The 19,589-nt window shown below is 50.2% G+C and overlaps 1 protein-coding gene across 1 annotated transcript in view; it reads right to left on the bottom strand.

Moving 5' to 3' along the window:
• Rnf213 (ring finger protein 213) overlaps positions 1–19,589 on the bottom strand; it is a 92,722-nt gene that overhangs the window by 26,093 nt on the left and 47,040 nt on the right. Inside the window, exons 26-41 of the mRNA XM_013147143.3 lie at positions 18,021–19,176; positions 17,196–17,389; positions 16,844–16,999; positions 12,526–16,131; positions 10,930–11,066; positions 10,544–10,639; positions 9,125–9,243; positions 7,217–7,336; positions 6,656–6,780; positions 6,335–6,482; positions 5,991–6,129; positions 4,646–4,834; positions 3,319–3,458; positions 2,331–2,485; positions 743–955; positions 281–462 (exon numbers count right to left, since the gene is read on the bottom strand). Of these exons, the coding sequence (XP_013002597.1) occupies positions 281–462; positions 743–955; positions 2,331–2,485; positions 3,319–3,458; positions 4,646–4,834; positions 5,991–6,129; positions 6,335–6,482; positions 6,656–6,780; positions 7,217–7,336; positions 9,125–9,243; positions 10,544–10,639; positions 10,930–11,066; positions 12,526–16,131; positions 16,844–16,999; positions 17,196–17,389; positions 18,021–19,176 (6,875 nt within the window). The remainder of the gene's footprint in view (positions 1–280; positions 463–742; positions 956–2,330; positions 2,486–3,318; positions 3,459–4,645; positions 4,835–5,990; positions 6,130–6,334; positions 6,483–6,655; positions 6,781–7,216; positions 7,337–9,124; positions 9,244–10,543; positions 10,640–10,929; positions 11,067–12,525; positions 16,132–16,843; positions 17,000–17,195; positions 17,390–18,020; positions 19,177–19,589) is intronic.

The following is a 19,589-nucleotide window of genomic DNA, read 5'->3' as shown; positions in this document are numbered from 1 at the left end:
CTGCCCTTTCTGACTGCTTTCTGTTGTCACAGTGACCTTTAGAGAGCATCACAACATGGGCAACCAACATCCCCTGGCCACCAGGACACAGCAGCCTTGCTCTGGCAGCTTCCCTCTGGTGTCTAATGAGATGCTGGGCACTTCCCAGGGTTCAGTGCACATGAAGTGGGGTGCAAAGTGAGAATCCTGCCCTTGGCCGGGGTCCCTGCTCACTCTGGTACAAATGTGCCAGCACCAGGACTTGGCAGCTACTACAGGGTGCAGGGCTCCAGGTTCTCACCTGATCTCCCCAATGAGACGTCTGGTCCAGTTCCCACTGCCTTGCAGATATCCCTCTGAGCAGATGAGCTCCAGGGGCGTGGACAGGTTCTTTACTAGCTGTAGCCAGGCCTGGGGGCTAGGTATCAGGATGTCTTTTGTCAGCTTCTCCACACAAGCCATTGCTGCGAATGCATCCAGTGTCTGAAAAGAAAAGTCTTGAGAAAGGAGGGGTCCCACACTGCATATTGTTTAGCTGCTGCATTCTCAGGCCACAGTCCGGTGGTTAGCCCAGCTAGTTCCCCAATTCCAGGCTTGGCACCTACTCTGTGGTGTCCTGGGGTGTAGGCAGCCTTACTCAGATGTGTTTCAAATGACTCTCAGCTATGTGACCTACATGTCCACAAAGTCCCCCTCTGGGATGCAGCCCCACACGCCTTCTGCTCCCAGAATAGAGGCCCCTCTGCACAGGGAGGGCCCATACCATCTCGCATCTGGCCAAGTCGTGCATTGGTGAGTCACTGGTGAGGCTGTGCAAGACCGAGGGATGGATGGTCACAATCCAGGAGAAGGTCTGTAGCCGTGTGCTGAAGGACTGGTAGGCCAAGTGTACCCATGGCAAGGATGGGCTGTCCTCGGACCTTCCCGACGCTATCTGAAGCTCACTCAGGCAGGCCAACAGGGCCATCTGCAGGAACTGGGGTCAACAGAGGCTCTCAGCTGTACTTTTAGAGTATAAAGATACGTTTTCCCACAGAAAATCAGAACTATTTAAAAACTGCAGAAACAGCCAGGTGTGGCAGAGCACTCCTGTAATCCCAGCACTTGGGAGGCTGAGGCAGGCAGACTGTTGCAAGTTTGAGACCAGCCTGGGCTACAAAGTGAGCCCAAGGCCAGCCTGAACCGCATAGAGACCCTGTCTCAAAAAGACTCCACCCCCCAAAAAAAAAATTGCAGAAAAGTAAATATCAGGCTTCCTATTATCCCTTCCCTGTGTCTTTCTGGTGAAGCCTTTGGGCCATTTTCATATCCATGCCTTTCCTCACTATCATCCTCAAATTAAGACCACTGTAATCCTGGCTTTCCTTACTTGGTATTACATTAGGGACACACAACCATCATCACTGTGCTACATCTCCCGTGCTTTCTGAGGCAGGTTCCTAAGAGGTTCATCGAGGCAGATCCAAACTTGCAGTCTTTCTGCCTCAGCCTCCTCGGTACCTGGGATCATGGGTGCACACCTTGCCCAACCTGGAAACATTCTTTACAATGGTTGTGCAAATGGGCATATCTGTCCCAGCCTTCATTTTTAGATGCTAACATTGCTCCAGAGTCTTTGGTATTAGACAGGAATCTGAAAAGAACATTCCTGGGGGTATCTGTCCACATCTCTGATGACAATGGTACAGGCAGACGCAACAGCTCTCAATGAGACCTGCCACCTGGATTCCCTCGCCACGCTGGCCACTGTCCTTCCTAAAAGTCCATTTTTACAAATGAACAGGTGGAAAGGATCCAAGAGCCAGCTGTGCTTGCAGACTTGATGGTGAAGTGAGCAAGTGTGCGTGTAGCGTTATTTCCCAGACGCTGGTATGGTTATTCTACTAACGGGTGGTTTACATCTCTTACCCACTTTTAAAAGTGAGTCTATGTTCTTACTGCTTCTACATTAACATTCACATTCATTGACCTTTTGTCACATTGGTTACAGCATTTGTTCCCCTCAGGTCTGTCTCTTTCCCTTCCTGTGTCCTGAACTGTGAAGGTTTTCAGGCAGTCCAAGGTATCAATCTTTCCACTGAACCTCATTTATGATTCTTACCACACAGGGTCAGTTCAATATTTAACTTACTACTTTTCAAGGAAACGAAACATTTAAATTGAAAGATTTCTTGTAGGAACACAAGGTTGTGTTCTAGCAAGCCCTGCCCCTGGGTTCACGCCCTGCGGTCCTGCACGGTTCTCTTTTCCTCACTCACATAGTAGTAGCTCTCAAGAGGCAAGGGTGCACTCCCGTGCTACCTGGGGTCCACCCTGGACAAGCCCCACGTGTGACTGGAGTGGGTTTCTACCTTTAGCTCCTCCTGGCTGGACACTTTCATGGTGAGGAGCAGGAAGTCTGTCAAGTAGCTGTGTAGGAGTTCCAGTTGCTGCCCTTCGGGGAGCTGGGTAAAGAACTGACCCAAGGGCGTCTGCTGGAAGATTTCCACAAATTTCTGTGGCAGTCCTGCAGGGAGGAGGCCAACGAACACATGAGACAGAGAGGTGAGTTCTTGGAAGAGCTCACAGCACCAAGCAGGAGAAGCAGAGGTGCCCTGCCGAACCCCAGCTCAGGTACGAGCAGGGACCCAGACCAGAGAGATCTGCCTCACGGTGGACAGCGGGGAGTGGGTTCCAGGTGGTATGCTGTCCATACAAGTGTTGCCCTGAAAATGACTACTCATGAGCCAAACTGGGTCATGCTGGTTCACAAAGTGGCGGGATGCTGATCCTGAGGGATGAGGCCACTCTTGAGCAGACTGACCAGTAGGTCCTCTGAATAAATATTGAGAAGGTGCTTTCACATATGAATGATGACATTTCCTGAAACACCATACTATCATCCGTTTTTCTAGAATGCTATGGCCAGACCCCTTGGTAGGGGATAGCCAGGCAGAGCACAGGGCCATCTGGATTCCAGCTGCCCCTAATTGCTGAGGAAGCTTAACAGGCATAGTGCCTCAGTCAGTTTGCTGCCTGTGTTGTCCAGGTGCCTCAGAATGGGAATGGCCGAAGACAAGCACAGGTAATAAGCTCTCTCCCTGCCAGAAGGCACCACAGTCCATCCGGACCCTGGCAAAGCATCAGCTTGGGGACCCCCCACACTGTGTGACTAAGTGGCTTCTGACTTTGCTGGAGACTGCCCGTCCTGCAGAGCAAGTTTTAAAATGAGGAAATGACAAAAGCCTGAGGCTGTCCCACCTGCAAAGGGCTTCAGCAGGGAACTTGGAAGTCACCCTGGTGCCGGCAGCAGGACACCTGCAAGTGAGGACTGATTCACTGCCCCATAGCAGACCTCACCTTGGGCATCTGTGATGTACTGAGCCTGGACGCACAGGTCCTCCAGGTAGTCCTTGATTCTCCAGCTAAAAGGGACACTGTTGGAGGCATTGAGAGCCATGTGGTTCTGCACCAGGATGGAGGGCGTGTCACTCTTCGATCTGCAGCAAGGCCCAGGACCAAGAATATGTTGGTGAGATGTCCCTTCAGTGCAGTCAGAAACACTGGAGCTGAGCGCCACTCCCTTCCCTACATTTAATCCTAAACTGTACTCTGCCATTGTCCTAAGGGAGGCAGTGGAAAATATGACATTGGCATGCCTTAGGCAAGAGCACCCACTCTTAGCCTAAGCTTCTAGTCACCTTGCCCCTTGTCAACCTCATTGCAGGCTTGTAAATGTGCACTACACCTCATAAATATAATTGAGATCAGTAAGTTCTGGAATAAGCCTGTGTGCTGAGCACCCTGTCAGTCACACCTAGAGACTCAGTGGGAAGCACCTAAAATGAGGGTGCCTGGCTTTAAAGTCTAAAACCCAAGTTGTCAGCTCCACTTTTTCTGTTGCTGTTGCTGCTTTGACCTGTGTGCAGTGCCCTTCTGTGGCGCCCTTCATGCTCTGTTACACTTTTTTAAGGCAAGGACTGGCCCTGACCACAGCTTCTTGTGATCAATAAAGGCTGCCACTCATTGCTCACTGCTGGGTGTGTGCTTGGCCATCCTCCCCCGGGTGTGCACAAGACCCTGGACGATCACGGGCCCATTCAACGGTAATGGGTTCAAACACCACACAACACGCACCCCTGGAGCCACTTCCCCACCAGTCCTCAGAGACGAGGCTGGGGCTGGGCGTGGGCCTTGCAGTAGAGAGCGCTTGCCTAGGGCGAATGAGGCCCTGTGTTTCAGCTCCAGCACCACACACACAGGGTCAGACAAGACAAGGTGCTGAGGGCCATGCAGACAGCTGCTGGGCTGCCTCCCGGGTCAGGGTTCTGCCCTCAAAGACCTAGAGAGGCTCCTTACTGAACCCTTGTTTACAGACAAAACAGAAACTGCTCAAGGTGGCAGGGACTGAGTGAAGTGCCCAAAGTCTCTGGCAGGACCAGGTGCTCTGGCTGGCACTTATCCTTCTGCACACGGAGAACAGGGGACATACCATTCCTGGCTGTGTGAAGGGCGCAGGGTGGTGAGGATAGCGGGGAAGAGCAAAGACTCCAGGGCTTGGGCATCTCCTACCACCTCCCGCCCCTTGTCCTGAGAGCAGCAGCCTGTTACCCAGGTCGGGAAAACACACAGAGGGTGCTGCAGGCTCTCACTTGCTCCTCCTATAAATAAAAAAGTCTTCCCTCACCTCATGCTATGCAGGAGCGGAAAGTCCAGAAGCTTATCATCACTGAAAATGAACATCCAAAGGTCTCGTGCCCAGGCTTGTAAGTCCGGCTGGCACAACAGCTCCAGGTTGGCATCTTTGTCGAGGAGTGCTACCATGCTGGCCAGGAGAGGAGTGACAGCACCTTGGACCCGCTTCCACAGGGTGTGCCTGTATTTGGGAGACAGTCACCACAGGGGACACTGACTGCCTGGATATTACCGGCCTCGCAATACATCGGCAAAACTTCTTTCTAGTCTAATACCCACGTGGTAGCCAGGACAGCACAAGGAAACAGTCACCACTGTATGTGTGAGAACAGAGGCCAGGTGTGGTGTGGCCGAGAATACCGGCACTGTGGGAAGCTGAGGCCAGTCTGGGCAAGTCTGTGAGTTAGAGACCCTGCCTCAAACAAGAAGGATGGGGATATGGCTTCATGCAAAGTCCCTGGGTTCAATTTCCCCTCAAAGGGACAAAGACAAATGGACGTGTCTGAGACTAGAGGAAGACAAATGGACGTGTCTAAGACTAGAGGCAGAAATGGAATAATCATTTGACATCTCATAAATGAATCTGTTTACTGAGAAGGTGAAGAAGCTATTTGCTTAATTTTCTAACAGCTTTTCTAAAACAAGTCATCTTGGTTCCATAAGCGAAGAAAATAATGATCAAGTTCATTTAGAAAAAAAGAAGGCTTTAAGAAACATCAGCTGTAAATAAAATACTACAATAAAGCGAAGAACACGGGGAATGAAGTCATCTGTTCCAGATCAAGTTAAAAAGAAAGCTCAGGTCAACCTGGAACGATTTTTGTGACCTTAGCTGGGCAGAAAAACTAAGACCTGGTTACTTTAAGCCACAGGCTTGGGGAAATAGTTTCTCCCTGAACGTCACCAGCTCGAGCTCGTTTGCATTTTTGAGACAAGGTCTCAGTACGTAGTCCAGACTGGGCTGAATTCACTGTGGCCCAGACTGGCCTCAAACTCCTCATCCGCATACCTTGGGATGACAGGCATGTGCCTGCCACCACACTTGGCACCATTTTAACTACCTAAACGGATCCCCTGTGCCATGGTTTTTGATAGGCTGGTACACACAGCCTTGTTACTAGGATACATGTTCTGAGGTTCCTAAATGTTCTTTTAGTGTGAAAAAACTGAAACACACAAAAGGAGAGAAAAGGATCCACCAACACCTGCCCCCAACCACATCCAGATTCAATCTGGGTTTGTAGGGGAACACTGTAGCTTCCAACGGCTGAAGTATACAAAGAATCACCCCAAGCAGTGCAAATCCCTGCCCCGCCCGCCTTGCCTCTGCTTCCTACCGGAAGGTACCCGCCTCCTGCAGGGCTTCCAGGTCCGAGGCCTCCCTGCTCACCCACTCCTTCAAACTGCAGGGCTGGTTCTCTTCTTGCTTCTTTAGGAGCATGTAGAGGTGATTCTTGGACGCCCGCAAGAAAGAGGCTGTTAAAAAGGCAAAGGGAGCGTATGGTTGGCTGGCACACAAGCACCATGAATGCCATGCTTGTAGGTTCCTTGGCCAGGCCAGCTCTGGAGGGTGTGACAGATGCCTTTGCATTCCTGCTGTGTCCAAGGCTTCTCCTGAGCCATGCCCATAGGTTTCCCTCTCCACACTGGGGTGTGGGCAGGGGACAGGTGTGACTCCTACCGTTAAACTCATTATCCTCGTTTAGGAGTCTCAGGAGGATGATGACTCTCCTCATGTTGCGGTCACAGTGGTCGGCCTGGTCCCCGAGCATCCCCACAGCGCCCTGCACGCAGCTTTGCAGCAACCTGGTGGTGTCCAGGACCTGCACCTGCAGGGGAAGACAGGTCCTGTACTCCTACCACGTCCAGGGCGGGCAAAGGCTAAGTGCCGGTCAGGGAGTCAACAGCATCTCATGAAGTGGGACTGCTAGACCTTGCCATTGTGTTTCTGGTGAAAAGGGAGAGACCTCGCCCACAGGGAGGACGCAGGGATGGAACTCACATCACCACCTTCTGGTTCCCAGGGATCGGTCTCCATCTCCTTGGGACTTTTTATCTCCACTTCGGTCTCGGCTGTTTCTCCTGACCTGCTGGGTTTGACTTCCATCTCTTCCTCTTGGCTGCCCTCTGCTCCACAGGAAGCAAATGCAATCAGGTCATGGCTTAGGGTAGCACTAGCTGAGTCAGTGCCTAGGCTGAGACTCGCTAGGTTCCTGTCCAGAGCTTCCACTGAGGGGACATCTGTCATGCAGATTGGCCCCAAACCCACCATGGGAGTGTGCTACAGCCAGGGCTGAGAGCTGGCCCAGGAACCACAGGTGCAGGCCATGTGCTGTGGACACTCACTTGTATGGCCTTACCCTTGCCCAGTGTTCTACATGTGGACCAGGTAGTCCAACACATACCCTGAGCTCCTGCAGACAGGCAGGTGTGGGGACTTGAAGGTGTTGTGAGTATGGTGGCTCTGCCTCCAGCACCCTAAAATGGCCAGGAAGTGGCCACACTGGGCATCTTCCACCTGTCATCTCATCTCTGATCCCCAGACTGCCACACCAAGACTCACGCTCAGGTTTGTCTCTTGGCCTGAACAGTTGGCTTATGGTGACGCCCTGCAGCTTGGTCACATCCGAGGCCATGACCGTGGATCTCCGGAGGTCATCGATGTGTACAGACCGCCACAGCCCTGTGAAGAACAAAGTCACCAGTCTCTTTCTTATCTTCTCTAGCTTCTTCATCAGCCATAAGCAGTGGTGTGCTACCACTCTGACTTTTAATTACACTGCTGCTAGAGGAATGAACGGTACCCCAAAGTATAGCCTCGAACACAACTGCAACCATCGGACCCACTTTATGCATGTCAACAATGTCCATATCCAATTTAAGGCCTCAAATAACCGGTATGCAAGAGATTGATGAATAAACACTGTGATTCTTTACACGTCTTGATGCATTTCCTGCAGTATAATCTGTGCAGAAGTGTAAAGCACTGGTGAAGTTTTCTTTCCAATATCTACGGAATTATTACAGTAAACTATTAACCCCCATTTCTAGAATATCAACCATCATATCTAGTACAGCTGGAAACCATTCCACAGAGGAGGAGGAGGAGGAGGGAAGGAGATAAATTAAAGACAGCATTTTCCCTAGGAGGGTCTTTGCTGAATCATCCACATCACCAAGACAGATAGGAGCCTGAGGACCCCTCCCAGTGTCGCCCACTCTGTAGAGAAGACAGGAAGTTGCAGCAAGAGTCCTAAGATGACAGGTGTGAGCAGTGACCCTGGAGAAACGTAACTGTGCGTGCACAGAATGTCTTTGGAATTAAAATTCTAGTTTCACATTCAGCTATTTGATCTTTGACTCAAAAGGCCACAAAAAGTTACCTGGAAGGAAGCTATCCCTTTTAGTAAATAGTGCTAGGAAAACTGGGTACCTACATGCGCAAGTTTGGAGTCTAGATCTGTTATCTCTCGCCAGTTACTAAACTAAAAAAAAATGGATTAAATGCCTAAATTTTAAATCTGCAACACAATCTGCTGGAAGATGAACAGGTACAGTTCTTCAAGATGGGTAGGCAAGGATTTTCTGAATAGAACCCCAGTTATACAAGAAATAGTACCAAGAGTCAACAAATGAAATTGTAACAAGATAAAAACTTCAACATTGCTGGCCATTAGAGAATGCAAATTGAAACACTGAGATTTCACCTTACTCCAGAAAGCATGGCTATCATTAAGAAATCTATCAAGACTGTGGGAGGAAGGAACCCCTCACACTCTCCAACCATAGTACAACTATGGAAATCAGCAGGGAGATTCCTCAAAAAACTGCAACTAAAAATTCCACTTCACCCCGCCATTCCTCTTCCCAAAAGAGTTAAAGACATCACAGTAGAGTGACACATACATACACATTTCTAACAGCAAAATTCATGATAACTAAATCTTGCAGGCCTATACACGCATCAGATGAATGGATAAAAAATGTGGGATTTACACACAATGGAGTACTGCTCTGTCATAAAGAAAAACTCGAAGCATTTGTGGAAAAACAGACACAGCTTTAGACCATGACACATGAAGTAAATCAGGCATTCAAGGGTTAAAAACTGCATGTCTCCTCTCCTACTAGAAACCCCAAATATAAATGGAGAACAAAATAAAGGATGGATACCATGTGAAGGAGAGTGGTGGATCTTTTTCAGATGGGAGGGGTACTAAGAGAAAGGGGTGAATGGGAAAAAAGAAGGAACAATGTTTGGGATGCATTGCATACATGTAACAACTCCACACAAGGAGTGTGATCACTACAGACTACAAACACAGACCACTACAAAATAAAAACAACAATAAAAAAACCCTTTATTGAAATTAGCAAAAAATTTTAGTTTTAAACTTGTGCCAGTTAGAACCCCAAGGGAAAGCACCAGCCATGACCTAACTGGAAATAGCCATCAAAGTTTTGGTCCTACCTCCATGGAAGCCCACATAGGACGCCCCGCTTCCCATCCGGGACAGTTTAGTGATGAAATAGACAAAGATGCGGTGGTTCTTTCCTTGCACCTTATTGACCTCATTGAGAGCAGAATACCTAGGAAGAAACAAGAATGGAAACACAGGAAGCTGAGGAGCCCTGGGAAAGCTGGCAAAGCAGAAGCAAGTATGGGAAGCCCGGGTTTTACAAGCTCTCGTCAACTTCACGACCTCACTTCTCTCTTACTGGGCTCATTTCACACCGGGTCCTGCTCCTTTTGCTTGGAAGGGGCCTTTCTCCACTGACCAGGCGCTCAGGAGCCTGCCCTGCTGGGACGAGAGCTGAGGCCCGCTGACTTCCCTCTTCCAGAGTTCTGAGCTCAGTACGGTATCACCCACAGGACCCAAGCCCAGGACGGTTTCCCAGGAGCGTGGGACTCAGCCCTGAAGTGCAGCACGGCTTCCAGTGCTGCAAGCGGTGCAGAAATCTTTCCCACTTGGACACGCGGTAATAAGAGAACACAGTTCCATCTATAGGCAGATTTCCTCCATGCAGAACAGAGAAATGTTGGAGACATACAAACAGCAGTATTTACATACTGCTCCTGCACTTGAATTTGTAATAAATTCTGATTCGAAATTATGAGCAGTTGGGCATGGTGGCGCACACCTGTAATCTCAACACTTGGGAGGCTGAGGCAGGAGTATCACTGTGAGTTTAAGGCCAGCCTGGGTTACGCAAGAAAGTTCAAGTCCAGCCTGCACTAGTGAGACCTTGGCTCAAACCAGGGCTGGAAACACAGCTCAGCAGCCCAATGCTCGCCTAACAAGCGCAAGGTCCTGAATTCAATTTCCAGTACCACAAAACAAAACAAAATGAAAAGAAAAATCCCAAAATTATGAACAAAAAATGACTATACACACATAGAACATTCACACACATATAATTTTGGGGGGTACCAGGGATCAAACTCACGACCTTGCACTTGCCAGGCAGGTGTTTATGCCACTGAGCTAAATCCCTGGCCCATATTTCATGGTTGACAAGTCTTGTACTTTACATTTTATTAACTTTTTGGTTTATCTATCTTTATTTTCTCTAGTCCACGTTTGGGGCAATGAGAAGGGAAAGAAAGCTTTCTTATTTTTATTTCTATACTTGTTGTAATACAGTACTGTTTCCATGGGAGAAATTCTTTAGGAGGTTCTGAATAAACTGTGAATTTGCCACATTGTTTTCTTTCTTTCTTTCCTTCTTTCTATTTTGTTTCAGTCTCGCTACATAGTTCAAGCTGGGCTTGAACCCACTATGTAGCCCAGCACTCATGGTGATCCTCTTGCTTGCTGGGAATTCAAGGCAGCAGCACCACATCCGGCCTGCCCACCCCCCATTTATGAGAATAACTCTGAAAACTTACTTAGCGGAGGCAATCAGCTGCGCACTGTAAAGGCCATCGTCGAAGTCAGTCTGGATGATAAGAATTTTACAGCTGGCTCTACTTGCTAAGCAGTTTCTGAAAGAAAAAAGAAGTTACCCAAGGAGTTCTCCATCTCCCAAAATTATTATGAAAATTCCCCAAAGGGAATCGGCTGGATTCTTCTCCAGGAGGTGAGCAGGCCATCTACTGCAGAAGGGAGAGGCCAGAGCAGGTGTCCTGAGGCAGAAGGACAAGGCTGCGGAGAAGGCCCTTCACGACAGACCCCAAGTGGCAGCAGAGACAGAGGGGTACAGGGCCATGTTCGCAGATCCCACCTGGGGAGACTAGGGGGATGACTGGGGGTGGCAGGTGGTGGGGGCCCTCACCGGACTGCTTTGAGGAACGAGTGCTCGGTGTCAAACTGCTGCAGTGACAGGATGCTGGGCTTTGGGGCCAGGCCCTCTAGCTCTGATGCTAGGATTTCACAGTCGTGACTCGTCAGCAGTCTGGAAAAAGTAGTGATCTGCAAACAGAGGCACACGCACTGCTCACCAGGATGCACGGGGGTGGGGTTAGACCTGGCACTATGGGGGCTTCACTTGTCTTCTCAGGTCACAGCCTTGAGCAGTGAGGACCCAGGCAGGAAAGAATCCCCAGCAAAAGAGCTGAGCCCTAGCACACAAGCCAGGGTTCAGGTGAGCGGGACCTCCAGAATCAGGCGGTATCAGGAGAAGACTGCTTGCTTTGGTCCCTGCCTGAGATTCTCCCGGTGCTACGGGCTCAACACGAATGTCACATCTTCCTGTACCCTCACATGCAGTCAGCCTTGGCTGCTTCTTCCCCCACTTAGCAGTTAGCAACTCTCACTATTAGAGATGGTAACTACACCCCAGAGTGCAAACTCCAATGTTCTTTAAGGCATGTGATATCTCTACTCCAAATTCCCCCCCTCTGGACCAATGAGCTTCTGATTCTTATATCTAACTGCATGGCGGACATCCAAACTCATCTCAAATGGACCTTACTGTTGGCTCCCCAAAGAGCTCAGGAAGAATCCTGGGTCACCTGCAGACTCCTCCACTGCCCAGCGCCTCTCTATAAAGGAAGTAACCCTCGCTCTCTGTCATCCTTCCTTCCTTCCTTCCTTCCTTCCTTCCTTCCTTCCTTCCTTCCTTCCTTCCTTCTTGCTTTGTACTGGTTATTGAACCTGGCATCTTCACACTGATCTGCATCATCAGCCCTTTTAAAACAGGGTCTTGCTAAGTTGCCCATACTGGGCTCAAACTTACCATCTTTCTGCCTCAGCCTCCCCACAGTCCTGGGATTGTAGGGATTTGCCCCCACATCTAACCATTTTTGATTCCATCTCTCTTCTTGCCCTGTACCAATTCAGCAGCTTCCTATTGATCTTCCCTGTAAGAGCCTTACCTCCCTGTTTTACCATCACCCAAGGAATGGGGTGAGCAAAGTACACATTCCTCCACCCAGAAAAGACCAAGTTCCTCAGGCCCCCTGTGAGGTGTCTGTGACTGTCTCCTCCCACGACCCAGCACTCATCCCTGAGCTTCCAGCTCCGTCAGGGTCCCTTCTGGGCACTGGCAGTGTCTCACACCTCAATCTCTTTGGCCCCCAAGCCTGCTCAGCCAGTTCTGGGGTCTCTTTAGGGAGACTCGCATCTGACTTCCTCTCCCGCCATCTGCCCGCAGAGTTTATCCCAGGACAGCACAGCACTGCATGTCCCGCACTACATCTCTGATGACTGTGGTCCACAGAGGAAAAGACGCTGATGCCTTTCGCTGTTGTCAGCCCAGAGCTCTGCTCAGGAACTCGGTTAAACTGAACTCACTCTCCCTACATGAACCCCAAGTCTCCACCTGCCCACAGATATCCCTGAGCACTCGAGTGAAGAGAATGTGAATCCTGGCCCTTAGGGTTGGAACTCCTGGATGGCAGAGCCTTGGGTACCCGGGAAGGACAGTCACCTCAGTGAAGACGGCGTGGTGCTCCAGGCCCTTAGCTGGAAGATGAGCCTGCAAGAAGCCTGCAAAGGAGCTGTGCTCTTGCCGGAAGTAGTACTCCTGTGCCAGTGTCCAAGCAGATGAGCTCAGTCTGGAGGTGCTCAGCCGCACCACAGCGTCAGGTGTGGCACAGTCCAGCAGGATCAGCTGGGCCGCCTCCATCACCTTATATTCCAGCTCCTCCAAGCTGGGACTCAGTCCCTGCCTCTCTGTGGCCTGCAGCACCACGGAAGCACAGGCGTCCGAGTGGTAGCCGATGAAGACCTCGGCAGGGCTGTACTTGTGTGCATTCGCACAGAAGTCTGTTTTCGCATCTGTGAACTCCTGCACCCAAACTGTGAGCCGGCGAACGATGTTCTTCTGCCAGGGCTCCAGCATGGTGTGGATGTCTAGGAAATGCTTCTCCAGCCGATTGATGAGGGGCACAGGAAACTGCTGGTATACGACGTCCTTCTCCTCGATGACGATCAGGCGGAAGTCTGAGTGGACCCGACACTTGACACGGTGGGTCCCCAGGCCGAGATCCACATATTTCTGGCCCCCGAGGTAGACATAGTATTGGTTCAGTGCGTCGTACAGGCTCTCGTAGAGGTTCTGTAGGTTCAGCAGCACCACCATCTTGCCTGTCTCCATGCAGATCTTCACCCGGTTGATGTTGCAGCAGATCTGTGTGTATTCTTGGTCCTGCGGAAAGCTGGACCCGAAAATGATCTCTGGCTGCTGGTCCTCACCAAAGAAGGTCTGCTGCAGGATCTGCAGGGCCACGTAGTTCTTGGTCAACACCAGTAAGTACCGGGATTCAGTGTCATCTGGTTTGGTGCCTGGTGCTCTCTGTGGGTCCCCAAATATGTTCTGTTTGATCAGCTCAATAGTGCTGACCTCCTGCTTCCACTTGGCCTCCGGTAAATGGGCTGTGAAAATGTCTAAGGCTTGGATGTCGTCTTTGCCACTGAAGTTCCGCAGAACAGCCTGTGCAATGTCCTGTGGGGAAAGCTTCTTATTGGATGTTCTAGCCTTTGCAAAAACCATCTTGATGAGGCTGTAGTAATCACGAAGCCCAAAAAATTCCTTATCCTGTGTCTCACACACTGTTTCGTACGCTTTGGCAAAGGGCCCAAAGTACCCATGGATTTTGTCCAGAAGCAAGTTATCAGAAGAGCAGATCCCCTTGGCGCTGTCTATGAGCTCTTTCTCATTGGGACTGCCACGGGACACAAAAATGCCCCGGTTCATCTTGGCAGGGTCCAGGGCCCAATTGGAAATGCCTATGAAGCCAACTTTTTTGTAGGCTGCAGGGTCGTCGTCAATGCAGCCGTCTTCCAGCAGGGGGTGCAGTGTCTTCAGGGGCATTTTGGGAGAGTCTTCTGCCAGTCCAACCTCATCTAACACCACCACAGAGACATACTGCAGCAGGTCTTTACCCTGCTGGAAGCGGGCACACTGCCTAAAGATGCCAATGATACCTTGGGGGGTAGAATGTGGGCTGCACTGAAAAGACACCAGATGGACTTGTTTCAGGGCACGGAAGAGACTGGAGTGTGCAGCCTGGCCTTGCATGGCATCTGCCACAATGGTCTTGGCGAGAGATTTGGAGCTGCCGGGCTTCCCCACCAGGAAGAGAGGGATCTTCAGCTCAATGCAGACGACCATCATGAAGACATTCTCCTTCAAAGCCAAGTTCTTGGCTATGGTTTTCCTGAGGGGTACACCACTCAGGAAAAGATCCTGGGCCAGGCTGATCTCATCCAGGATAACCTTACTGTCATTGTACGGTTCTGGCAGGAATTTGCAAATGGCTCTCCGGTAGGGTTCTTTCTTTTCTAATGAGGCATGGTAACAGACCCCAATGGCCAGCACCAGGGACCAGAGGATGGGATCTCTCTTGAAGTTGTTTTTGTTGGCACTGGTCTTAGAAAGAAAGGTATTAAGATTTCCCAAGAGCATATTGCTGTGCTTGTAGAACCAATGGAAAACTCTTACGCAGCGTTCCACGTCCCGGAGACTGACAAAACTGCATTCATTCTCTCTCTGCCTCATGAAGCCCTGAGATGCAGAGAGCACTTCTGTAATCATCCGATTCTTGTCATCATCTATGTTCATGGAGTCTACTAGTTTCTGGACGATTTGCTGGATGTACAGTTTCTCAGCAGTGTCATTCAGTTGTCCGAAGTCCCACACCAGAGGAATCAAGCTTGGTGGCAGAGCGTGGACGCGGTAGACCAGCTGTCTCAGAGGGATGGAGCCCAGCTTCTCTGCTGTCTCCTCAGCTCTGACCCGGTATCCCAAACCAGCTGCCTCTAGGCGGCAGATCATCTCCTGAGAGTGCTTTCGGTAAGGGTTGCAGGCGGCTATGATGTGCAAGCCAGAGTTGTGCTTCAGTGGCTGGCCGTCCACTGTCCAGTCACACAGAACTTCTTTGATACAGCTTATGGCTTCTGTTGTGTTCGCTTCATCAAAGAACAAGATGGTGTCCAAGTGGTGCCGGTGCTTATTGACAAAAGCGATGTCCTCGGCCTCCTGGACACTGGAGTAGACCATACTGGGAGTTGTTCCTCCATGGACCTTGACCAGCTTCATGGTATCAGCATTGGCACCACAACGCCGCAGGTCACTGAGGAACCGAATGAGCCTGGTCTTCCCACAGCCAGTTTCTCCCATGATGATAACTGGGATCCCGCATCGGAATCGCATTTCAATGGCGAGGATCTTAAGCATATTGTCTGTTGTGAGCTCGTAGGTTTCATCAGGGTCAGTGACCCTCCGGATGCCTAGTGCCCGGCAAAGCCTTTCAAGTTTCCTGCGTCTGGGCAGCTTATCAAAGTCAATGTTGAAAGGCACCTTCTGAAGCAACAGCCCATGATACAGCTCTGAGGTCATGACATTTTTCTGGATTACTCTCCCATCCAAGTGACTGATAGCATCAATGCTGCCATTGTTATTGGGCTCGAGGTAGAAGCCCATAAAGGTCATAGTCACATGATCGCCATTGAAAAAAATATATGGATGGGGCTCTGATTCCCACCTCTTTCGGAGAGAGAAGGGGGCGAGGTCTTCTTCCTCAACCCCGTCCAAGGTGACCGCATAATTCCCTGGGCTTTGGTCAGAGGTATACAGTGTTGGTGTGGCAAAGTCTCTTGCCATGAAGATCATGAAGGTCACAACGAAGTTCTTGAAGCCCCTTAGCGTGTCCCCAATAAACCTTGCGTTGCAGAAGACAGAGGCCTCACAGTCCCGGAGCTGACAGTTTAAGAAACAAGCGAAGTTCTGAAGCTCTGACCAGGATGGGTTTACCACCCCGCAGTAAATCAGGAGGTGCTGCATGCACTCCTCTGGGGTGCCCTCCACAGAGCCTTCTTTGTATTTGAATGTGTCCAGGTTTTGTTTTTGGTGGAATCGTCTTAAGTATTGGAAAGGCCTCTGGAAAGTCTCACTGCGGAACTGTATCTTGTCCATTTGAGGATCCCTGTGGCTCCCCTTGGGAGACAGCTCCATGTCTATCACTTCTTTAGGAGGTCTGCAGGTGACTTTGGGGAAGATGTCAAGAAAACCGAACTGCAGGGCACGTGCACTCTGCAGAGGAGAGACATAAATTAAACGGTTAGGACTGGATATCCCGAGACAATCTTTGTGTCTTAACTCTCTACATAGTCTAAACTGGCGGGACCTTTAGGAAATTTACTTGAATGCTTACATGTGTCTCTTGCAAGGTATCATGGAATCTGAATTCTGGGAGCTGCATTTTCTCACCCAACTTTCTGAGACCCCACTTCTCACTGAGCATGCGTGAGCATTGTTATGTGCGAACACAAAACCCTCTTGAGCTAACAAGTTCCAACAAGGAATGTCTCCTTGACATCTTAACCAGTAATGAGAGAGAACTGCTCTCTACTGATGAAATGCTCTGCTTTAAGAACACAATGGAGGTTTACCCTGGACATATCTACTAATTCCTAATGGAACAAGACACATTTAAGGTATTGCTAATTCTGACAAGAGTATTTTAATTCCAGACATTGAAAAAATTGATAGATGAAAGCCTTAGTAACACTGTACCTTATCCAGCTGCTTCCCTACAGCAAAAGTTGAGGAACTACAAAATCCTATCACCTCCAGTCTTTTTTTTTTTGTCTTTTTCCTTTTTATCGGTACCAGGGATCGAACTCACGACTGTCTGCTTGCAAGGCAGGCGCTTATGCCGCTCAGCTAAACCCCCAGCCCCTAGTCTTGAGGGCTGCAGAACTGAAGGCACCCATGACGCATAAAAATGTTCTATAATACACACCGATTTTGAAGGCCTGGCTGGCAGTGCCGACTTTCCTTCCAGGATTTCAATGATGTATAAATGGCGTGGGTTCCGGAGCCACATTTTCCCATTTATATCCATGAGGTATTGTAAAATGAGAAGCTTGAAAAGAAAGACCCAAATTCCACTCTGTACCTAAAGATAGAAACACAAAAGTTTGTAAACACACAGGATGGTAGCCATTCTCCTGGCCCTAAGGGCCTTCTTGTGTTGTCCTCTGAGGCTGCGACACTGGTCATGAATTCAAGGAGGGAAGTCTCTTCATACAGGGTGGAGGGAGGTCAGGAGGCCTTTCCTGACCCACTCCTCTCTGAAGCACCAGGCAACTTACAGAAGCAGTCACATCCAAGTGGAAAATCATAGGCATTTGTTGGTATTGTGCTTTTAAGTAAGGCAGGAGGGCGCTCAGGACTTGGTTCTCATCCACACGAGGGTTGGTCAGCCGAATAACTTTCAAAGGTACCCTGGTATCACTAAAATTGTTCTGCAGTTTGTCGTGCAGTCTCTTCACGTAGAGAGACTTTCCTGTGACATTAAAACACAGAAACCAGATCTCAAGATTATGGAGGAAGAATGCACACAGATCTATTACAAGTTACCTCTTCTTGAGTGAAATTCAAACCTGATGCAACCTAACATCCATGTATAAATGTGCTCTGAGTCCTAAAGTCTCCTGGCTGCTCTCCTCCTCCGACCCTTATCTTTCTCCTGCTACTGACAGCAGCCCAAGTACAATGCAAGCAAGAGGAGAGGCCTGCTCTTTGGGGCAGGTGGAAAGATAAAATCAACAGAATGAAAGTCACTACTTCTTCCTCGGAAACACAATGGTGTGAGCAGAGGGGCATCTGTCCCTGCCTGAAACGGAGTATTAGCCTGCTCTGCTCACAGGCAACATCGATCCCACGGAGGCCGCTGCAGTTTTGGGGGGAAAGTAAACAACAGGGAACTTTGCTTGGGGGAGGAAGTGAGTTCCCAGGCACTGCTGAATTTGCAACTGAAGAAAAGAATGTCCTAGTTAGGACAGGTAATAGGCAGTCAGACCTTCCCATGTCCTGGACTCTCCACTTGCAGAGGAATTTTATGAGATACCCACAGCCACAGAGGGTAGCACACTTGGCAACCCCCAGCCCCAGACAAGGGTCCACCTGCTCATTACCGACACCCGCTCTCTCCGAGGTCACAATCCCAACAGACATCCCGTCTCTGAACACTGAAGCCGCTGACACCATCTGCTTTGGGATCCTGTAGTGGTGCTCAAGGTAGGCCTGGATGTCGGGCAGGGGCTCCTGTGGGGTGAGGAGGGATTTGTGCTGGCTGAAGGCGGAGGGGAGGCGACAGTGCTCCCGGGTGGCATCACAGACCACCACCAGCCGGTAGTCCTCTCGGTGGCGCTGTGTGCACAGGCTGTGGAACAGCGCCTCCGTCTGACAGGCCACTTCATAGCTCAGCTGGTCAGCAAACAGCAGGCTGTAGATCTTGTGTCCCTGAGCACCTGGGGTGAGGCAGCGGCGGAGAAGCAGTGCCACTTCCTCAAACATGGTCTCTGGGGTACACAGCAGCACCTCGTCAAAGGTGGGCAGGGGCTCCTGTGGGGCCTGCATGTAGATGGCAAGGGCGGCTAGCAGTACCTCAGAGTGGCCACACAAGACCAGGTTGGGCTGGCCCTCGTGTAGGCCGTGTGGGAAAGGCCGCTCCACGGTGATGCTGACCATGCGAGCCAGCTGAGCCAGACAGAGGCCGAGGGCCTCCAGGTCAAGACAGCCAGGCAGGAAGATACTTGAACACTCTAGGAACTGCTCCATGATGAACTGCAGCTTCTTCTCCAGGCTGGCCTTAGAGTCCAGCTGCTGTGCTAGAGCCGTCATCACTCTACTCATGCGGTATGGGGAGAGCTCACTGTTGCACTTTCCAATGGCCTCTAGGATGTCACCTGCGGTGCAGTTGCTTTTGATGAAGGAGAGCATGGTCAGGGCAGCTTCGCTGGGGTGGTGCTTCCAGAGCTCAGTGCTCAGGTAGACCAACTGCTCGGCAGTGTAGAAGTTGAGGTAAAAGTGCTTGGCACGCTTCTCTGTCACAAATCTCTTCCAGAGGTCCAGAAAATGCTCCATCTGCCTGCACAGGGCCTCCAGGCATACCGTGACATCCCCGCTCTCTGACAGCTGAGTCACCAGCTCCAAGCCAAAATCCATGCAGATGGATATATCTTCCATGGGGCAGCAGTAGACCTTCACCGTCCAGGCCCTGAAGAGCATGTTGCCGGCAGTGTACAGGTTGAGGAAGGCCTGCAGGAGCCGCTGCATGCCGGAGAATACCTGGGGAGGAGCGGTCAGGAGGAGACAATAGGCAGCACATTAGTCTAGACACACACAGGGGTAGGGTTCACTTACATCCACCAGCTCACACAGCCTTTAAGAGTAGGTCTTCCGTCCCCCACCAATGTGATCAGGCCATGCCTCCTTTCTTAAGGAAGCAGAAGGTGAAAGACAACGAATGCCGACTGCAGAGCCCACAAGACAAGGGGGAGACTTGTCACATAAGCCAACAGCCCTGTGCTCATGTGGTTCCTTCACTTTGGATGAAGGACTTTCATCAGAATCACCAAGTATTTGAGTTTTTGCCAATTTGCAGAGTAGTGAAGCAATTTATATTTCTTTGTAAGAACTACCCATTAGGCTATTTTCTTTCCAACACAGTAGATTAATGACCAGAGGAGACATTCATTTAG

This window comes from Cavia porcellus, unplaced genomic scaffold (assembly GCF_034190915.1).
Source record: "Cavia porcellus strain 051 isolate PalLab524CR breed Dunkin Hartley unplaced genomic scaffold, mCavPor4.1 scaffold_32, whole genome shotgun sequence".
In the NCBI taxonomy this organism is placed as follows: domain Eukaryota; kingdom Metazoa; phylum Chordata; class Mammalia; order Rodentia; family Caviidae; genus Cavia; species Cavia porcellus.
Note: the sequence above shows the minus strand (reverse complement) of the source record. Positions and strands in the feature narration are given on the sequence as shown.